This window comes from Petromyzon marinus, chromosome 26 (genome assembly GCF_048934315.1).
Source record: "Petromyzon marinus isolate PM22_M1 ecotype Great Lakes invasive population chromosome 26, UKy_Petmar_22M1.pri1.0, whole genome shotgun sequence".
NCBI lineage: Eukaryota > Metazoa > Chordata > Hyperoartia > Petromyzontiformes > Petromyzontidae > Petromyzon > Petromyzon marinus.
Window position 1 is genome coordinate 9,089,841 of NC_133692.1, and position 23,089 is coordinate 9,112,929.

General features: G+C 40.5%; 1 protein-coding gene across 3 annotated transcripts in view; it reads right to left on the reverse strand.

The window, feature by feature from the left end:
* Window positions 1-23,089, reverse strand: part of LOC116946236 (myosin-10-like) — a 111,686-nt gene that overhangs the window by 40,499 nt on the left and 48,098 nt on the right. For 2 of the 3 annotated variants that reach the window (XM_032961245.2, XM_032961247.2), the window contains 3 exons: window positions 17,407-17,434; window positions 6,947-7,049; window positions 5,516-5,536 (listed from right to left, as the gene is read on the reverse strand). In XM_032961245.2, the coding sequence (XP_032817136.1) occupies window positions 5,516-5,536; window positions 6,947-7,049; window positions 17,407-17,434 (152 nt within the window). The remainder of the gene's footprint in view (window positions 1-5,515; window positions 5,537-6,946; window positions 7,050-17,406; window positions 17,435-23,089) is intronic. The other variant, XM_032961248.2, reaches the window with a different exon arrangement.

The window sequence follows — 23,089 nt, forward strand, 5'->3', positions numbered from 1 at the left end:
ACTTTTAATAAAACGCTTGCCAATGGGAATGTGAAATTTCCAGTACTGGCTCTCGGCTGGCAACAAAATTAGTGCTGCCCTGCGGTTTTTTTTTTATAGCCGGGAGATGTTCATTTTTTTTTTTAAACTGTGGCTTGGAGGTTGTACATTACGATCAAGATGAAATTAAAATTCGAATGTCTGTAGTAACTGTGGTAAAAACAGTCTTGGTTCAATTCCAGAGTAGAGGTGTACATTGTGTAAATTGGTTTGTAAATTAAAAGCTGGATGCCAAGAATCATCACTTAAAATATAATTGCTGCTCTATAGAAACATCACATGCACGTTTCTATACATAAAACATGCACATTAACAAGAGCAGCAATGTACGCAGACCCACCACTACACATGCACATGCATGTACATGGCACCTCACCAATGCCATGCCTGGAACCAATGCCCCTCACATTCTTTGCCTACAGCTTTAGAAAATAATAAGTGAGGTTTATGGAGATATTACCAAGAGATCGGCATCTGTGGTTTAGGGAGGAGCATTAAAATAATTTGTCATGAGTTCTGGACTGCCTTGGCTAATGGGAAAAATGTTAAATAGTGGCCAATGCAGTGCTTACATAGTTTTATTTTTATAAACATCTTTCCTAACTCGAGCCAACGAGCAGGGAAAATTGTATAGTGTGTATTTACTTTAAGTGTAAGCATAACTATGTGTGAAAAACCAAATTGTCTATTCCAGATGGACATTTCAGACACATTTTTTATACCAATTATACACTACTCTCTCTATTCCATAATTGTAACATAAGTCATGGCAATAGCTGAATAAATGGCCTTAAAAACCCCTGGTCATTCAGACGAGCCTCACATGTCAGAGAATGGGGACTAAAAAAACAACAACTATTTTTGAAGGGAGTTCAATTATGCCTCTCTCACCCAGCAGTGGTTCACCACATGTCAGTCATCCAACAATTAGAAATGTTAGCACTTAACTGTATAAGGCCAAATTAAGTAAAAAAACAGTAAATTATTTGTGCAGTTGTAGGTGACCAGGCTGATACCATGAAACTTGATGGACTCCACGACTTAACCTCAATTAATTACACTTGCCTGCCTGGATTCGAACCCAGGATTGCAGAAGTGTGCTGGCTCAGTGAGTCAATACAGCCATTATAATAAAGGGGTTTTCCCTTTTTTTTCTGGCAACAAAACTGAAACCTTTTCACAAGGATTCATGTCTGCATTAACCACAATACCTGCAGTCAAAATGCAAACAAAAAACACACTATGATAATATATGCATTGTCCTTGAAACCGATTGGTCCACACCAAGGGACGGCTTTCTTTCTTGTTTGCATTTTGACTGCAGGTATTGTGGTTAATGCAGACATGAATCCTCGTGAAAAGGTTTCAGTTTTGTTGCCAGAAAAAAAGGCAAAAACCCTATTATTATATATTGGTACTGGCAAAGGAGGTCTAATGATGAAATACAGCCATTGTTAATCCCATGAGACACCGAGCCACCTCGAGGGAAGATGCTTTTCCAATTTGCTTAGATACCATCCAAGATCTAAAATTCCTCATCTCTGATTGGCTGGAAGGAACCCACAATTCCACCCTCCCTTTGCCACTTGTATTCCCATGCCTTGGCTTGAATCCCAATTTCCTGGAACTTAAATTTCAAGATGCTAAGAAGCTCCGTGTATATTTGAAACAACTTTAGAGAGTATATTTTCTCATTGTAAAGAATTGTATATTATTATGTTTGAATATTAACGTGATGGCACTTTGGGTGGCAGATTTGTGCCATAAATGTGCCACGTGTTTAAGCAAAAAAATTAAATTGACTTGGACTTGTTCTCCAAACATAAGGAGACAAGTGTTGTCCAAGCACCAAATGTCCAAACTAAAGACCCCATTTCCTTCCTCAGGGCCCCTGTGCCGCCTCTGGTCTGAGTTGTGGGTGTGGTGGGCGGTGAGTGCATGGACAATGGAGACTAATGTTACTGTACAAATATGAATGCCTTGCACTGGCGAGCCATGCTGACACAGCAAACATGAGTAAATGGAATATGTATCTCGCGCTCTCTGAACAAGGAGTGTAAAGTGCCAACCATCCCGTATAAACCAACTTTGTTCAGCTCATTAATACATACAAATATATATAGTTTAATTTATATTTCCAAAATATGGAAACGAATTAAAGTAGCACTTAAGTACGAGATGTTTTCTTCATTTCGGGAAGGCTGGCATATACTTCACAGTGGGGTTATATCCAGGTAGTGTTCATTCGATTAAATAATTAATAAAAAAAACCTCTCACAATAAGTGAACTGCTCCACTGAGTGAAACACCCATGACACGCAGGCATGAGGTGTGAAGCATCAAATTTGGGCTGTACCACTGTCATCGTAAATGGGGAGGTTTCCTTTAACTTGTTTCTTAAGATAGCAGATTTCCAAGCCACCTGGATAACCCCTTGTAAAAATGAAATGGATGGCAGTTATCAATCATTTTGGCTGATCCATTTTACAACTCACTGGAATTATACAAAATGTTCAAATTATGTTTTTTTTCTGTAAGTTTCATAGCAATGGTTTTAAGTAACTTACGAAAAATAGAGACATTGATAGACCAGTCAATTGTATAATGTTACTAATGGAGGCAGGCATCCATGATGAAGCAATGGGTATAATAACAAAACATGGCACAAATACACCAAACACATGTACACACAGCATTGGATATATGCATGGATACACTTAAGTATATGCTCTCTCCCACTGCAAGCATTTTTTTAAAAGCATGTTTAACTATTTGATGAAATCTATGTTTAAATCGTCATTGTGCATGATCAGGCTTTTGATAAATTATATTATTAATGGTTTCTTAATTGGTTGAACAAAAGCTGCCTACCAATTACTATTTTATTCCTCTATTTTTAGTCAAAGAAAAATCACAAAAATCATATATATACACTACTCCCAGCCAGGTGGCGCTGGTTAAAGTATTCGACTTACAATCATAAAACAGATGTGGGTCTACTTGGTCTATAAAACGAGCCAATAGTCGTCGTACTTTGCGAAAGACTGGATCTCCTGGCATAGGAATGTCGAGTTTTCACCACAGCCTCTTAGCAAATAATGTAAAGAGTGTTGTTCATGTTCACATGAACAGAATGACAGTTTTCAATGTTACAACACACTATGAATGGCAGTGAGCTTAGTTCGGTTCCCGGCCATGGCTACAATCTGATATGTGAACTGGTCCTGGTCCCCACCTTCAACAACCCTCGCTGACCAACATGGTGAAGTATGGTCAAACGATCCCCATGACTGACAATCCAGTAGTAGATTTACAGAGGGCTGTAAAGTAATCTATCTTTAGACGTACGCAAATGCATTAAATATATTTTATCAATAAAATAATGTATTTACCCCTGGAATATAATGAATACACGTGTAACACTTTATCAATAGGTCAAGATAAAAATAGTAAATGAATGCAAATGTGGTTATGTTTATCATCTTTCAATATTAACTCAAATTTGTTGTTGAATAGGGAGGGGGGCTTCAAACCAAAGTCTAGACATCCATAGAAGAACATTTTCTGTTGCTTTACATGCAGTGGGAGGGAGATGGAATGATCACGAACAAAGCATTGTTGTCCAACAGGGCAGTGAGGCTAAACTCAGGACAGTGACTGCGCGACCCAAACAGTTACACAGTTCGTTTTCACTGGAAGCTATGAGAGCCCATTGGGCAAAAGTCTTACACCAGCCTCCGTAACATTAATGTGGTTACAGCTATAGCTGCCCAGCAATTTCCTGCAGCCCATTATTGTTACTAATGATATTTAAAAAAAATCAGTGTCACGCTTGCTATTAGATGGAGAATTTACGATCATGTGGCATTACTCATTAGAGGTATTGATTGTGTTCCAATGTCATAGTCCGTAATGCAAATTTTAGTCAAGTGACAACTACATTTAAGAAATGATCGTTTTTTACAATCAGTTATACATTTTACTTGGACCATATAACTTGAGATTGAAACACCAGGATCTCAGTGGTGTTGGGCTCAGTCCTCGAACATGGCCACTATGAGCTCCTTTGAGCTGCCCTGCCATCTTCATTCATACTCAATTTTAAAAGTTGGCAACAGTACATTTTTTAAATCAATTTTTAGAATCCAGTGAGAGACTCAATAACCTAAACACAGAAACAATTTGACATGTAGCTCACTCGGCTGGTCAAGAGTGCCTGGCTAAAAAAATGTAGAAAAAAACCTCAGTTCTCGTAGGAATTTGTAAAGGTTCAAAATAGGAATTTCAAAAGTTAAGCACTTCGAGGCAAAGAGACTTGAACATCATTCTTCTAAGCATTTTTTTAGAATTTGCCTTCCCTTATATGGTCACGCAGTATCACATCCAGGAAATCATCACTGCTGTGTGGGGTTGCAACGATAAGCCATATGAAACAATATGCATGCAAAGCCGATCGTGCAAAGCATGTATGGAGTCATGCATGCAATGGTTTGGTGTAGTTCTGGTGTGTTATACAACACATTGGTTGGCTTTACGACAAAATACCTGGTTACATCATTCTTTTATAACTGTTTTGTTAATCTGTTTTACATTTTATGTTCGTACATTTGCAATATATTTGCTGGGCAAAAAACTACAAAATAAAAAAAATGTCATTAAATTATATATTTTAATGTGTTTTTTTTCAGGCAGGAAAGCTTCACTGAGAATGAAGTATACTTTTTAGAAGGGTGCTGCTTGTTATGCTAATCCAATTCCTTCTGGCCTAATTTTGCGCATGGGAGAAAACTAGAGAATATGGAGAACACCCAAACATGAGATAATCAAAACATATTCACAAACAGGTCAACAATCTATATGCTGCACTACTTGCTCATGGCACAAGCCAAAAATCCAAACAAAAATCTTAGAGATTGGGACTCTAAAACATTTTACATTGTTTTTATGATCTATCAATGAGAATGTTTAAAATTCTCAATTAAAGAGTTAAACCACTGATTAACAAACAATAATTACTGCTGGATATGCAGCCATGTGCATTTGCAGATAAAACTCAAAACTGGGAGGTTGCAAGTTCAATTTCTAGATGGGGGGGGGGGGGGGAACTTCCTATCATTCATCCAGGGTTCACAATAAGAGAACCACTTTGTTGGAAGTCAAAAGTAGTGATCCTATGGAGAGACTTCCCCCAACCACCACAGGAATGTGGAATTTATATCACTAACTCAGAGCCAATGAATAAGATGAACAACATCCTAATACTCGTTAAGAGTATGCAGACCCTTTAACTTGAGCAAACTGAACAATTCTCATCATATGCAAAGTAAAGCTTTTCAGTATTTTCTGCTGCACTTAACCTTCGACACTGCAGTAAAGCCAACCTAATGGTATTGTCAAATGGTAAATGTGCATGTGTGGGTGTGTGCGTGTGTGTGTGTTCCACGGCACAGGAGCACTGGGCATATGGTCTACTCACAAACGAAATCTCCGCCGCTTTCTGCAGCAACGTTGGGGGTTTGTTGGGGAGGGGGTTTGAGAGAAGCGAATCGACACATTGCAGGGCACACGGAGATTTGAAGTAACGGCGTCAGCGGCGGTGGGTGATGGGGAGGAGGGTTGGAAGATAAAAATTAGCACAATTTGTCAACAACAACAACATCATCCGTAACCATCAAATGAACTTAACGAATGGTGTGATTTAAACTTGGATATTTGGCATTAGATTGCTAACCTGACCAATAAATGTTATTCTGAATGAGCAAACGCCCATCCAAAGATGAGGACTCGCGGAATGGAAACTGCATAGTTAATGAAAAGGAATGCTAATCAGTTGAATTAATTAGACTTTTGCCGTTAGGGAACACACAAAAGGGGTTTGTTGTAATTTTTACGTTGGTTAACTGTGCATTTGTAAAAAAAAAGGTCAAAGGTCAACAAATGTCATCGTATTCAAAATTTGATGATCAGTCTGGTTCCAATGAAGCCACATTTGATAGTATCTGTGAGTATCTGTAGATACTTAAATATACATTTTTTGCCATGTCTACTCAACGTCGCGATGTGCTGCGGGAATGAGTTACCGACAATGCAGTTTTAACTCTCGAATAACGGTTGTTAAATGGGTGGCACATTGCGCAATAAACTCAATGAAGGTGTGATTGATGCCCACAGCTAACATCAGTGGAGAGTGATTTCAGAATCAGCCCCCCTTCACCAAACGCAACTGACAGGCATGAAGTAATCAAACAACCTTAATTGACTGAGATCCTATGGGGAGGGAGGCCTTTATGCAGCAATGGATCCAGCAATGTATTGAAAAGGGTCTCAGAATTATTCTTAATGGAGATTAAAAGGCCTTTTTTAATGTTTGCCAATTAATTTTATTATTTAGTCTCCATTGTGCAATACAAAAACTAGTGGCTGCTGTCAAGAAAACACAGGCGAACAAGATTTCACTTTAACATTTCATTACATTTCCACTTACTCGAGAGTTCCCTTCATTTTCAATAGACCTTCCTGTAGAGGGAGCAAGTGTTCAATAATTGTACGGCACACCCCATGTGATGAGGATGGACCAATGGAAAACTTTTCGGATTAGTTCTAAATACACAAGACAAATTTAGCTTGATAAACAATCCAAATTGTTGGAATTTTTGGGTAAATTGGGAATAGTCTGGGATACATCTGGGGAGAGCTTGAGGTGAATTATCAGGAGACTTTAGGGCAATATTTATTTGAACGTGGTGCAAGTTTTTAACGAGTCTGGTTTGGATTTGGAGACCGTTATGATGAATTTGGTATTATATCAATGTGAGCTTAAAGCAACCCTGGTGTGAGTTTGGAGTGTCAGATGAGTTTTGGTAAAAAAATCTATGCCAGTTCGGGGTGAGTGCAACGTTGGACTCACGGGAGCACCATGATCCTTGCGTCCTTTGTGCGAAGAGGCGACGTGAGCCAGGTACTGGATCACCTTCTTAGTGTTTTCAGTTTTACCTGCACCAGACTCGCCTCTGCGCACACACACGCGCAGACACACACACACCAATACACCTCATTAACCTTGCCAGTCTGCTCAGGCAATCATTGTAAGTGAACACTCGTTATTCCTGATACAGTTTGTTGTCCTTCCCCTGCATATCCGATGAGCACGGTTGGCTACGTAAAGTGTGAAAGAAATTCAATATAAATAGATACAACAGTGTCACAGGTCAGTGCCACGTACGATTTTTTTCGGTGGTGATAGTGATGATACCATCAGGGCCGAGCTGACCTATCATGAGCATGAGATTTGAATTAATATATGAATCAATGCATCGTAACATGCCGAGCACTAAGCATAACACCACTATTCCAATTCTTCATGCACATAGACATGTAAATTTTTATTTAAGCTGGAAGAACCCACTGAGCTACGGAACTCTTTTTCACAGGTGTCCAGCTAAAGCTGCTTACCAATGGTGGAATATCAGAGGAAGTGAAACAATACCTACACGTGTACAAGTTCACATGGATGTACCAGTAAACGCACGTGTTCATGTATGAACGGGTCGATCTACACGTGCGAGCTTTTAACTAAACAGCACATAATTGAGCAAACATTACATCATAAACAAATAACGTTTTTTTGAAACCACACAATTACAAACAATTACAATCTTCTGACAATCAAAATATTTAGCTGAAGAGATATTAATAGCACACGATGCATGCGCGCTTGCAAGTATAGGGAGTTATTTGCTCCCGAGAGGTATAAGAAGGCCATGCATATGTATGGATTGTGTTACTCTTTCCCACATGCATTTGTCCTCAGAAATAATTCACTAGCAAAGTGGAAGCAGACAGATTGCCGTCAGGGCAGAATGCATTTGCACGTCAGCAAATACAGTGGTCCTTTTTGCTCCAGATTATCTCTCAAAGTTTCAAGCAACTCTTTAATACATTTGGCCTTAACTAAATACAACGTTACGTTTCAGTTTCATTTACATTGCATCATCTTTACGAGAGTTATAGTGGTACCCTCCCCACTACGGAAGCACCGTGCTAAATGCACGAATGCTTCCAACTCTCAGTTGGAAAGCATTAAAAAAAAGGGTGGCGTGAAATGCTGCTGGTGCGGAACGCTGTAGCCAGTGAGAGCACCGGCATCCTCGACAGCAGGGGACAACTAACAGATGTGGCCGTGGTGTGGCTCTGAAAAAAAAGCAACCTCGTGAGTGGGGTTGTGAAGCTCCTGAATGGGGTCACGTCAACATTTAAAAGTTGCGAGTACACGGCTGAAGAATAACAGTTCTGTACAGAAGTCAGCGAGGCTCCCAGATGTAGACTATTTGGTTCGCTGCTTGAACTTTATTTGACGTTTGGGCTCGTGTATATTGTGTATAAACCCATATACATATAGAACGTATCGGCTAGTATAGAACGCTTAGGCATAACCCACACACATCTCACTCATCATCATCATCAGCCATGTCACCAATATGTCACCATCTCCCGAGTCCTACAAATTAACAATCAATCCAGCACCTGCCTCAGGACTGATTTCATTGCACCATTTCCCAAGTGGATGTCTACTTGGGCATGTCCCCTCTCCTTTGGCTGACATACACTTCTCCACACTACTTTGCTCACTTCTCAGGATGATTGCATTTTCTTTATCGATGTTAAGATATCCGATTCCTTGTCATAGCAAGCAACAGACAGTGATTAAACTGTTCTTCTATGGGCACATTGGCATGTTGACTTTCATTACATCTCAGTAACCTGCCCTATTATATTATGCAAATACACCTCAGTCATCACAACCACTCTTATCTGATCACATCTACATAACACTTCCTTGGGAGGTTATATTCCAAACTTACATGTAGCTTATTCTATCCTTCCATGAGCTTCCCATCATCCTCCGCACCTTAGTTTCTCATAGTTGCTGGCCGAATGCTCTGCCAAAAGTATTAGCCCCCTGATCCACCCTCACATTAAGAATGACCATATGGTTAATGTTTGGGTATTGCAACAATGCACTCGAACAACATGTTCAATCCTCCATGTACTGATTATGGCCATTGCCTTGACAAATAGGCACAGACTTTTCATTTGACGAAAAAAATGTGTGTTATCAAAGTGCTGTCAAAATCCAGGTGGGCGCATTCTATAAACAATTTTTATTTTTCATAGGACTTGGATTGCAAAAACTGAGTGGTGAAAAGGGAAAACATTTAATACTTTGTTTCCCTTCTACGTGACTTTACCGAAAGAACCAAGAATATGAATCCCTGCAGTCATGAAAGCTTTAAATCAAAATTTAACCTGCAAATTGTTAGATTTGGACTATAAACAGCAATCATTGCCTCCCCCCCCTACTGGCAGACTAATGACTCAGGTTACTTTTGGAAATGAAGACTATTCTTGCCTTTTACGTTCTCACCTGTATGTATGCATATTAAATTAATTCATACCGTACAGAGCCAACCGTGTTAATCGGAGGTTAAACTAAAAAAATAAACATGTTTTTAGTTTTCTTTGGTTCTTTCGGTAAAGTCACGTAGAATGAGAATAAAAAATAAAATAACACAATAAAATTCTCACGACGTTTCGGCCACAACGCAAGCGGCCGTCTTCAGGTGAAAGGTACAGACCTGTCGGGACGACAGAGCTTCAATGAACAATGCGAAATTACTAGTTGCCTCTGTGGATGTGTAGGTTTTGACTTTAACATAGCCATTCCTGTGACCAGTCACAAGCTAAACCCTCAGCTATTTGATATGTAAACCCCTTTGTCACGGTGCCTCACTTCTCCAAACCAGTTTAAAAGTCGCTACGAATCTTAACATCGTTCATTGAAGCTCTGTCGTCCCGACAGGTCTGTACCTTTCACCTGAAGACGGCCACTTGCGTTGTGGCCGAAACGTCGTGAGAATTTTATTGTGTTATTTTATTTTTTATTCTCATTCTACGTGACTTTACCGAAAGAACCAAAGAAGATGAATCCTTGCAGTCACGAAAGTTTTAAATCGAAATGTTTTTAGTTAACTCCCACTTTCTGTTTCCTACATAGGCAAAAAATACTCAACAAGGATTTGGCGAAACATCCAAAGCACTTAGAATCTTGCTGAAAAATTGTCTTGAGACTTGGTAAAAGCATTCCATGATAAATATAGAACTCATGTCATCATCATTTATAGGACAAAAACTTTTTTTTTTTACAAAACACTGTAAATTACAGCTTTCACATCAAGGTCAAAACATTACTTTACTCAGTAAAATAATGGCTGCTTGGGAAATGTGTAGTTTGGACTAAGGGGCCTGACGCAAGGTCTTGATTGCAAGGGTGTTTAATGTTGCCTAAATCGCATCATTATCCCCAGCTGATTATATATGTCCATATGCAGTATATTTGATGCAGCTGCTCCCTTCCAAGACTAGTTCATGCAAACATCATTCATATCAATAAATAATGAGCGTGGGAGGAGGGAAAGTGAAAAGAGAAGATTACATATTTGGAACAGATTCAAAGCAAAGTACAGGAAACATAAATATCTCAGCGCTGGTCTTTTGAGAAGCATTTGTGCATAAATATGCTAAATAAGTTGTACGTACACACGTGCACAGAAACTCATGTACACATTTATATACACATTCAAAAATAAAGATGGTTCCTTTTAAGGCACAACTAGAGTTGGGGATAACTGTAGTATATTGTCAGCAAGCACATATTACGGTTGCCACAGTAGTAAGAGGGTAGTGTGGCCAACAGCATACTGAGCCACCTTTGCCACTTAAATGCTGATGTCTATAGGCTGCACCTGGTACACATTAAAGGCCATAAACATTTAGAAGAGGCCCAAGCCAGGCTAAAATAGCACTATTATACAGTGGTGTCATCACCATTGATTGTGCCAGGCTAGGTGCACTTTGAGATCAAGTGGCCAAACACACGAATACGTACACAGTAAGATTTTACACACAAACGCATCTGAAGTTGAACACACAAGAACTGCAATGAACGCAAAGTTACTCTCCCTACCCTTTGGGAGCAAACATTAACACTTCCGTTCTGCATACCACTCCCGCTCCAAGGTTGGATAACATTCCAATAAGATGCTGACGCCAAAATAAACCCTGGGAAGTTCCTTCACCAGCGAAGTTTAAATCATGTTTGAAATAAATTGTAAAGTAAAATGAACACACTTTTTTTTATTTGCCGTTAACAAATAAAATAACCTAATGCTTTGCAATTCAATAGTCAACTAACTGAAAACAAATTCATTGGCAATGCTACAGATTTCTAATGGCTTAGCAATTGCTTCTGATATTACCCGTGGCCTTTCACACTGCATCTTCATTACATAGGAAATCCACGTAAAACTCAAACAAAAGACAATTTATTCCTCATCAAACAAGCAACCATGTAAGCAACCATCTCAGCAGCCACTGTTAGAAATGCCACATTCCCAAGGCAGGGCCCATATATGACCTCCCACAAGGAGGTGCTCATTTTAATCCATGAACTACAAAGAGATGCTATAATGAACCAACCCGTGATTTAGATTCGATAATTCCTTCTCTTTACCCAAACAATTGAGTATCAAGAACCTTTAAAACGAACAAACGGGACAGAACATACGAGAAGAAACAAAAAAATAAGACTGTAAAAATATAACAATAGGTTTTCCCCCCTGTAACAATAGCCAAACAAGACGTGATTCTTGAATCCTATTGTCACTGAATCATGACAATTCCTGATCTCTTGGGGTGGATATAATTGTAACATGCCAAATTTTTGCAGGAGAGCCTTAAGAAATTCCAAAGGATAATATAAATAACTTCACAAGGATTGGTCTCCAACCTACCACTCTGTACTACCTTTCATATTTTTGTAGCCCTACAGAGGTGGGTATGTCTCTTGCGCATTTTCTCGGTGCGATTGATCAATTCACTCAATCGAGATGGATAATAGGTGTGTGCCTCTACACCCAGCTATTAATAATTTAAATCTTAATCCTCCAGAAACCCCTTGGGGAACAAAATGAAATTCTTGCAGATAAAAATAAAATGTTTAGTTTCCTTACTTCGGTCAAATGTATCCCGACCAACATTTCCTTATAGAGTTTCATTTGAAAATGTAACGCAACGTAACCAAGATCAAATTGCAAAACAGTGACAAATTTACTTATAAGGCTGTGGAAAACCGAATACATTTTTATGATACTGTAAATATTGACAAAGCCTAATAGGTTGGTGAAGAGAGGAGATGTACTATAATTCAGCACCAATATCAGCCATGGCCAGGAATTGAACTCAGGTTGCCAAAATTGTAGCATGGTTTGCTTACCCACTGCTCTACCCAGCATTTTGGGTACTTTCAGATTTTTTTCCTCGACTGTATTATCCATATTACTTTAAAACAGGACAGTTCAATCGTGAAAATATTCCACAATCTTCACATAAAATAACCTGCAATGCATTTGGCTCAGGCCAAAATTACATGTTTTGTCCTAGTCAGTCCTCATTAGTCAGCCACGTGGCTACAGGCTAACCTCACTGTATGATGATTATAAGCTGATGATAAATTACTATCGAGGTCTCCATATTTCAGGTTCAATACAAGTGAAGATTTAGTTTCTGCTTTGGATAACCTTAATATGTATTGCTGAACCGAGAACGGTGGTCTCACTTATCGCAATGGCCATGTTAGAGAGCACAGAGCATGCACAACTGAGATCATGTGTTCATATCCAGCGGGACTGTGATCAAACCAGGTTCTCAATTATCATTTGTTTTATAGTTTCAGCTCCATCAACGATGATTTCATGAAAATACATGAACATTGAATAAAATAAACATCGTTCAATTCTCCTGAAAAATATCCATTACCACTAATGCTGCCTTGCTCGGGGAGACATTTCTCGCTTGCATCAGCTTTTAAAAAAACAGCCATGTGGCAAGAGAAAATGTCACTGCTGTGAGGTCTCACACTGAGCTCATTTCCTCACTCAAGGAAACAAAAGTGTGTGTGCACCCTAACCGCCCTTGCCCCAACACATGTTTGTCATGTGAAACAGGAGTATAATGGTTAGCGCACTGTGCTACAAGCCGGGTGAACCCGAGTGCAATGCCTGCTCATAGCTAACATTAGAGACAAATGTCCAAACTGTTTCTGGACCGCCTCTCGGTCAACTCAGTCTTCAATCCGTACCCGATGCAGTTTCTCATCATCAGTACTGGGGAGACAAAGTCTGCCGTGTGTGGTGGTGGCCACACCAACCCCTCATGCGCCATACAAGCCTTAAAAGGTGCTCAGTAAAAGCACACTTGCCTCGACACTCTGTTAAGGGTATACGGGAGATCTTTGTCTGTGTGTGGGAAGTGGTGGGTACATATGCATGCTGGCGATGGTGTGGCAGATAGCCCACTGCGCAACGATCCTGGCAACTTGGGTTGGATTCCTGGCCATAGATAACATCAGTGGCAACTGAACTTCTCATGGGTCTCACTAGGTCTTCTCAGCTTAAACTATGTATTCTAAGTTAGTATGTAAGCATAAGCACTAGGAAAACACAAGTAGCCAGGTGTGGCTAAAACTCCAACGCCTCTTTGTAAATGTTGTGCCAACCTTCATAGGTACTTGCCAACACAGTACTTGCCTCTGCAGTCTAGAACTCTAATCAGGGCACAAAGTCTGGCACGCCATGCAAGAGTGAAGTATGGCCGGCAGACCATGTCTGGCCATCTTTGTCTACCTATAGTACTGATGTCTATACATCACACCTTTGTTTAAGGAGAGTTCACCTAAGACAGGTCCAGGTGTGGCTCTGGTTCCACTTGCTACATGTTGTGCATTTCCTGGAATTGAACTTAAATTACCTGGATCAACAGAACTTGACCATATAGCCTGAGGCTAAAGTGGGTGTCTTTGTCTTTTAGTGGTTAAGATAGTGATAGACTCCAACTGTCTGGATTTGATGTCTCGCTGTGATGCACAATGCCAGTGGAATCTAATATCTGTAGCCGACCACTGAAATTGCTCGAGGTGTACTCAGCCTAAAATGGCAACCATTGAAACAATTTCCGGCCTTACCACTTTCTCATATGCCAGTGTAGCCTTGATAGGTACTCGCTTATGTCACGAAACAGGGGGTCTGTCAAACTACTCTCTGGGATGCTCTTGCTCCAGCAACCAAGCATTTTGTCAAAGCTGGCAATCAGCCTCCACTCAATGGGAGGTTGCTTCTTCTTTGCTGGTGCTCAGTCTGGAATATATTTCCTATTATTGACTGCACTGCCGATTCCCTTCAAGAGATTCCTTATCTATCTACAAATGTATCTCCTTATGGAGCATCTTCACACGTACTCTATGCGACCGACTTCTTTCATTTTCTGCATTACACATTTCACTCTCTCCCTCTGTGCAAATGAGACATCTTTTAACATAATTACTTTTCCCCTCAAAAAAATATTTCAATGCACATGTATCACCTTCTATTTAGTACAGCATCTTGAAATGCACTTGCATTTAGACACTTTCAGAATCCTAGTGCTTTAGTATCTTCCACATTGTTGGTGTTACCCTCAGAAATTGGGAGTCTGGCCTCACCTTCACATCGAAGTCAGTAGCAACCTTAATAGGTGCTCGCGAACAAAAACTGTTGTTGATTGCTAACTGGTGCAGCCTCACGGGGTTGTGCTCATTTTACGGACCCAGGAGGAATTCATGGGCCAAGTCGACCCTGGCTGGGATTTGCACTCGTGATCTATCGACTGGGGGGGGGGGGGGTTCTTGGAACTATTGACGGAGCTGTATCCCAGCCACATGCTTACATAAAGTCGAGCGTTATTTATTCCTTCATCCATACAACAGCGAGTTAAGCTTCGACAGAAGAGACCGCGTCTGCAAGTTATTAGTGGGAAATGGAATGAGCCTCTGTTGAGCTCACAGCCCCATTCATTCCCCCACCCACCCCGTCGCACACATATACACGCATGCATGCACCCCCACCCTCATCCACCCACCATTATGCATGGGCCCATTCTTAGAGCCCACAATATGCCCATGTAAGGCAAAGGGCATGCACTCGGGAGGGGCTGTGCTACTGAAAAAGCGTGCAAGGACATGCAGGAGAGAATGATGTGTGCAAGTGTGTGGGTGAGAGGGTGGGTGGGTGGATGCGAGTGTGTGGGTGTGTGGGTGTGAGTGTGGGGAGTGGCTGTGCAATGTGCTAAGATTCCAGTGAACTGGGATTAATTTTCAGCCAAGCACAACATCAGTGGAACATGATATGAACGAATCTTCCCATGTCTCCCCGAAGTCAACTCAAATATAAATGCATACCCAATGACGTGTGAATATCAGCACTGGGGAGGCAGAGCGCCTGGTTTGGTGCTCGCCACACTGGCCGTTGTAAAACATGTCAGCCTTAATAGGTGCTCGCTAAAGGCGCTTGCCCCAACAGTCTGTTAAGGCAATATGTAAGGAAATACAGGGGATCTTTGTTATCTTTAGAAACAGTTCTTCTTAAAAAATAATGTGTAGGTATTGCTCTAGTTTAAGCTCCGACGGCAGTAGACATTGGTCAACTATTGATAGTCAAAATTCATGGTGCAAATTTGCCAAATTACTTCTAATTATTAATTTTAAATATACTGCACGTAGCAATAATCGCCCCGACTGTGAAAACTTGGCAGGACCCTCCTGAAAGAGAGAGTCATGAGACTCAGTGAAGTTTTCCTGGGTAAACAAGCATAATAATTATGATGAATTGGGATTAAATGTAGAGAATTGGGTCTTTAATATAACCTTTAAAGAAAATAGCACACTTTGTTTAAATGCCCCAAAAAAAGGTCCAGGTGCTTTTAACATGACTGGGTAAAAGTACTATTGAAAATTTTGATGGTCGCGAGCTCCAATCCGATTTGGGAATGACCGAGCCAATCATCCTTCCACAGTAGCTAAATTGAGTACTTTTTCACTGCTGCCTCAGGGCCACCAAAAGGGATGAGTGCGGCCCAGTCGCTCATTTAAGAATGGAGATGGTGAGATTCATAGCCTGTAAAATAACCTTAAATTATTTTCATATTTTTAAAGAACCAATGCCGAGTATGCACAGGGCCTCGGGCTCTCACACAAGGTGGCGCTAAAGAAGCAATGTGTAATTTAACTGAAAATGAAGTGAGATAAAAACAAACTATTTAATCATTATTGAAGTGACAGTTGATTTGTATTATGAAGCTGAAATGCAGATGACCAGCTACCCATGATCAAACTATAGCGAGTTTTGATGGCCTCAGCCAAGTCATCAATGAATACATGCCAAATATAAACCCACACAAAATTGTGGAGAATTATCAAAAACGCACCGAACAGAGGCCCGGATATAGTTTTATGAAACCAACTGTCACTGGTGATGTGTGCCACAGGAGAGAATGGAACCCAGATTATGCTGGGATCGAAGAGGAGCACACCCTCACCACTGTGACACAGCTCACTGGCATACATGGTTACGCACACACACATACATTCCGACGCACACAAGAATTCTGCCTATAATCTCCAGGATACCAAACTAGATTAAGTTTGCTTAACACGTAGGCTTTCACGACCAATATCATCCATAAGAGGTTTTTGGGTTAGAAGTTTAACAGAAAAAAACACCAATGCACAAACATCACCGGATAATTTAGAAGTGTGCATGCAATAACGCAACAGGTGCAACATGTACTAATTGTACAACCTTTCTGATAGAAAGGGGCAAGGTGGAATGAAGCTCGTCTTCCTCATGTATGTGTTATAGCTTGCTCTGCAATCACCACAGTTCCACTAGTGCCAAGGCTCTCTCGTGAATTGCAACACACGGTCTTTAATGTCTTACTTTAGATCACATGGCAATTCAGGAATTGCCACAGGATTAAGCAAGTAGCAACAGTACGAATAAAATCATCAACTAGTATTCACGCAGAAAAGCCTCACGGGTATCTCCAGCTTTGTTTAGGAGGGTCCTGATTTGACATGTTTGGGCAATTGAATTAATGAGTGTTTGGCGTGTGGGAGGAAACCAGAGTGTCTGGAGAATATCCATGCATACAAGGTGGGGTGCTGGGGGGTAACGTTCAAAGCTTTCTGAACATAATAGTTCAGCGACAGGTGCGTTGATTGTTAAAGCCAGCTGCCTTTAAAAAGGCAACATTTAAAAAATAAAATAGTATATTTTTTATGCCTGCTCACATGCAGAGACAGACTTCATATTTTTCTTTGTTTATTTTCTTCTTTCATATGGAGTTGATTTACCCAGCTTGCATCAACAACATTCCCTTGTGATAGGGGTGAAGGGCACGTGATTAATTAGAAAATGATTGGCATGGTTTCCTACTTACGTGCACAGGATTGATTGGTCTTCACGATCTGGAATACACAGACACGCACATACACTCCTGTGAGAATGCCGTCCGTCGCTTCCTTCCAACAAAATCAGCAAATAAAACGCGCATTTGATCAATATGGCGGAACCCCGGGGTACCAAATAATACAAACTGGCCGAGGCAATTAAATATTTCATTTATGGGACACTATTTTTCCCAGGGGTGTAACTTAACTCCACGACTGAGGTACCAATCCGGTCCGAAATCAGTGCTACTCCGCGATGTCGAAACGCCAAACATCAGCATCACAAAATCCGTTATCGAAAAATTCAACTTTGAATAGTGCATCGTGTACAGCTCCGTCGAGATGAGCCGATTGCCGCATCGCCGACTATCAACAGACGTTGAATTGCTGCATCACGGACATTATGCGAGAGCCGGGGTATTGTGGTACCCCGGGGAAAACGCCATAAGGTTTAATTCACGCAACTGCTTTAAAACTTTAAACGGCCCCCATTTACAAGTTGATCATTTTTAACAATAATTTATCGGTTGGTTTGTTTTACGTTGACAGTGGACATTACAGCTGTGCATATGTTCATTGTGTGCGCGTGTATGTACATTCACATAAGCGTGCGTGCGAATGTTTATTTGAAAGTTTTAAACATTCTTTATTGTCAGCTATGGCGCAAACTTGCGAGTGAGCTAATTTGTCTGCGTCGAAATTTATGGCCCAAAACAAAATGTGCGACTTAATGTGTTCACATTAAGTCGAAGTGTTATACACGTGTGTACATGTTTACATTTACAGCTCGTTACAGAAGGCAAGACAAAACCAAACATTGTAAGAATAATAATAAAAAATAAATCAATATTCAAAGTTCTACACTGGTTGGTTCCTTGTGCTCATGGTATTAAGGCTCCCGGTGGTATTGGTTCACGAGGTCACACCTTGACAGTGAGGTTTAGCTAAAACCGAAACCTTGTTTAATCAACACATGTAACTAAAATACATTAATGGCCCAAAGTCAATTTATTACAATAACCTTTAAAACATGTGCTATATCAGAACATTGGAAATATTAAATTTATACAATCTGTAAACTTGTGTAGATTGCATATCAGAAAGTTTGTTAGTAAACATGTAACAAATCCATCCCCAAATGCCAGAATTTGAATGAATTATCACAATTCAGGGTCGCAATGTCTCCAGAAAATGTGTTTACAATCTAATTTTAATTGTTTCCTATTTTTTTGTCTCATTTGTAATGGAATAATTACGAGAACGATGCACGGATTGTAAGGAGTGGCAGTGTTAGTTAGAACACTGGATTTTGGACCCAGCTACCAGTGCAATGCCCCTGCGACAGCTAACATCATTGGCGAGTGACATCTGAACCAGCCTTTTACCAACATGCATGGAGAAGTATGGTCAAGCCACCCAATGAATGACAGGGCATGGGGAGACCTTCTTTAAGTAGTGCATTGTTGTTTATTTGTTGTTTATTAGCTCTGCAGGTCATTCTTGTAAGACCAGCTTAAGGCTGAATGTTTCTTACCAGTGTAAAAAAAAAAAGATATGTGAATTATTATAAGTAATTTATTGCTATGCATATTATTTTTCATCTTATTGCCTTTTCTGCTGGATAGTGTTGTGGTTAGAGCACTTGGCTCGCAGTGGGAAGAGCATGTGTTTAAATCAGTTAGGAGTTGCTCAGCCCATCATCTCACTGGGATCAATATACTGATCACCACTATGTGAACAATTAATACGACGAATATTTAAGATTCTCTGCAAACCCAGAAAAATCGTGAACATGGCCAACTGGCCCAAATGGACAGCTTCCTTTCTTCTCAGTGACAGCATATTTATTTTTTATTAAGCTGTCTTCAGCTTATCAATGACTGGCATTAGCCTAAAACTGTGTTTTACAAGACCAAAGCTCAAATTCTCAAATGTAGTCACACAGACGTTTGTAATGTATTTTTTACAAAGCCCGAGAAAATTTACAAATAATGAAATGACTTTAACTTTGCAGTGTCGTTATTTTTTGCTATCTGTTTTATGTGCGCACATGCATGCTTGCATGTGCACACATCAATAGTGGGAGCATTGGGTGTCATGCGAGCCCCAGGCACAAATTTGAGTGAGACCAGGAGCCAAAACATGAAAGCAGCTGGTTTATCGTGAACGTCTGCAGTTCAAATTATGATTTAAAGCTTTCGCGACTGCAGGAATTCATATTCTTGGTTCTTTCAGTAAAGTCACGTAGAAGGGAAACAATAAAATAATAAAACAATAAAATTCTCACGACGTTTCGACTGCAACACAAGCAAATCATCATCAGGTGTGAAAACCACAGCAAGAAAATTTGAAAAAAGTGGCAGTTCAGTCAACCCCACCCCTCCCTGCCAAGACAGTATATGACTCTTCTGCAATAAAACCTAGGGTGAATACCTTAACGCCACACTGTGGCATATTGCAAAAGCACACTGTGCAAGCCGTGTGTGGGGTTTATGCAACAGCCATGGGATCTGCCAGAATTAAGGATGTGACGGTAAGGGGTGGTGGTATCAACAAGCATTAGCTGTGATGACCCCTTGACTTTGCCCTCGACAGCCACTGGTGTTGTGCATCATGGGTAGGGATCGAACTAGGGTCTTAATGATTGTGGTGCGGTATATGGACGGAGCTACAACACCACCGCGCAGCTGTCCACTACAAAAACAACCTACACGCAGAACAAGCACAAACGCGCCCACACAGAGCCCCTAATTCCTAAAAGATGTAGAAGGACAATAAGCTGGCAAAAGTTTGTGCTGACGGCAGTCTTTGTTTTGTTTACACAAAATTATATTATACAAACACTCCACAGCAAAGGGACATTGAGCTTGGCTAAAGCATCCTTGAAGCGAAAACAAGTTTCTTAACAGACAGTATTTTACCGAAACGCTTAAAGGGTATGACTAACGCTTCACAGATGTATTTTTTTCCTTTTTTTAAATAAATGGCAATCTAAAGTGTACTTATTATTTGCAGGTTCCAGAAGCTGATTAATCGTAAATAAAATTGTATGAGCCAAGCAAGAGCCTATTATCCGCAATGATGAGAGGGGGACGCTATTGGCAGATCCTATTTCCCAAGTTCACCTGTCAAAATTACTCCGGTTATTCACACGACAATCTTGAAATTTAAGCCGATAACATTATTCATTGCTGCCACTTTCGGGTTACTCCTCTGCAAGCGTTTCCACGCGTCCTCTGTGAGGAAGCCGTCCTGGAAACTGCGCAAATCCTCCTGGTTTTTCAGTCGCTTAATAATACGCAACTATTCTAGATGAAGTTTTCGTGACTGCAAGGATCCCATACTCCGTGTGACTTTACCGAAAGAACCAGTGTATGAATACGTAACTCAATTTTTTCCCGTCTTTTGGTATTGTGAGATGTTCATCCCACGATATTTCTACATTTTTTGTAACTTAAGAGGTGCCAACTCTATCCTCCCTAGCAAAGCGCGGATGTATTCAGGGGTGCAGATCATTGGAAGCTCAATATAATAAGTGGCACAAATAAGAGACGTTTCACTGACGCTAGTCGCGGAGTATATTTTAATCTTCCCATGGTATCCTTCTCATGCTGACACCCACGACCGTTGACCCTGCAGGTGCTGGTTAATATAGGAGCCTTAAACCATAGACGTCTCCCATTTTCCCAGGCACCCTTCACAAGCTCCTGGCACACCCTCGGCCCCAGGCGTGGTGTACAAGTTGACATGGTCTCCGTGGCGACCACTGTATTATTGTACAGCGTGTCCATTTCGTAACACAAATCGAAAACCTGCATATCAGTTAATACAACATTGCAGTTTGTGCAGGGCATTACCATCTGTTCAGCGCTGCAATGGGCACCATGCTGTTCGGTGTGATAAAATGTTGTGTAGTCCTGTATAATGCACTAGTTGACTTTTTGTTTAGCCGGGTTAGAACTCAAGAGAGCAGTTTAGTCTCATTTGCGAGAGTGACCTGGGGAATTCGTCCGCCAGTAGGGGGAAATTATTTCCAAGTATAGTCCCTATTGAATAATCGTGGAACTCCAACACAAGCTAACTCTTACTACATTGGGGAATCTGTAGTCGACCGTGAAGCAGACGACACGCATGATGGTTTTCACACCAGCAGTACTAATCACGGCGGGGTCGCTCGATTCGAGCCGTGACCCTCTGTAAAAAAACAGGCCTGATCCTACCGCTAGGCCATGTTAGCAGCGCCCACTACATATTTCACTTTCCGTTGCAGAAATGTAGATTGATAGTGAGGTTACAAGGGAAAACAAACTAGGATATATCGAGTACCGTATATAATTTCAGAACATGCATAGCACTGTTGTCAATGGACTGCTGCATGAGGATGCGAGTCGTAGGGATTATTTGACTAAACCACAATCCGCTGGTCAGTGTAGGTTAAAGGTGGTGGTGAGGTGCGGGCTCCAGACTGGTTCAGATCGCAGACCACTGAAGTTATTTGTAGCTGGGAATTCAACTTGGTTGGCCATGTTGATGGCGCAGTACCAACCATTCCACTGCAACATTCTATATGAACAAGTTAATTAGATCTGCTTTTGACACTACTGGATGTAAACTGTAGTTGATACATAATGTGTTTAATTAAATTTCCTGAGCTGGTAATATGGTAGTTTACTGGGATAGTGGTGTCTCTGGTGATAATGACTTGTCACAATGACATATCCACGACAGAAACGTTGTGAATTTGTTTATAAAACCCTCGTCTCATCAAAAACAAAAGCGTCATACCATCCTATGCAGAAATGTATTTGATATCCAGTATAACACCTTCTCTGATGATAAAACCTTGGACTCATCCAAAGCAGAACGCTCAAATTATTCCAGACCAAACTCCTGGCTCACCTAAAACAGAATATTCATCTCGTTCAGCGGCCTTCGGCTTTTAGTGTTGAATAATTTTGCGGAGTATTATACAATATCTTGGGAGTAAAATACTATCTCTGGAGTAGCCGTTTGGACACTGCGCTATTAACCTGACAGCTGGAGATCGAATCCCGACCATGGCGAAGATCAGCGGCAAGGGATATCGAATCATTCCTGGGTTCCCCTTCGACAAACCACACCTACCAAAATGATCAAGTATAATCAAACAACCTCAATGACCGAAACGGCGTGAGGAGGCTTTTAACTTGCAGTTGACTGAAAAAGGGCTTAAAATTATGTTTATTTTGTCAAATAACCATAAAATAATTGCCGACTAATGTCTTAACTACTAGCCCCGAGAGCATCAGTAAATGCAGTGCATGTAATTGAACACACAAGTAGATGAAAAAAAGTATGAACATGTCCACAGGCCAATAAACACATTAATGTTAACGTAAACTCTTAGGTATCTTATTTTAAGAGATTACAGTATATGTAAATCAATAATCACAGCAAATGTGTTAAAGGTGAATATATGAATTCAAATTTGTTTACCGAATTCAATAATTATACTGTGCTGTATTCATAATGCATGCACCTATTGCCTTGAGGCAGTTTAGCCAAGCGAACAGTCATTGCTCCGAACAAGTGATAATGACCTTGGCAGGGAAACAAGGCTGACAAATTTCATTAGTTAAACATTTGTCACAATTTAGTCAACAAAAAAAACTTTCAAAATTTGCCAAATTCCCA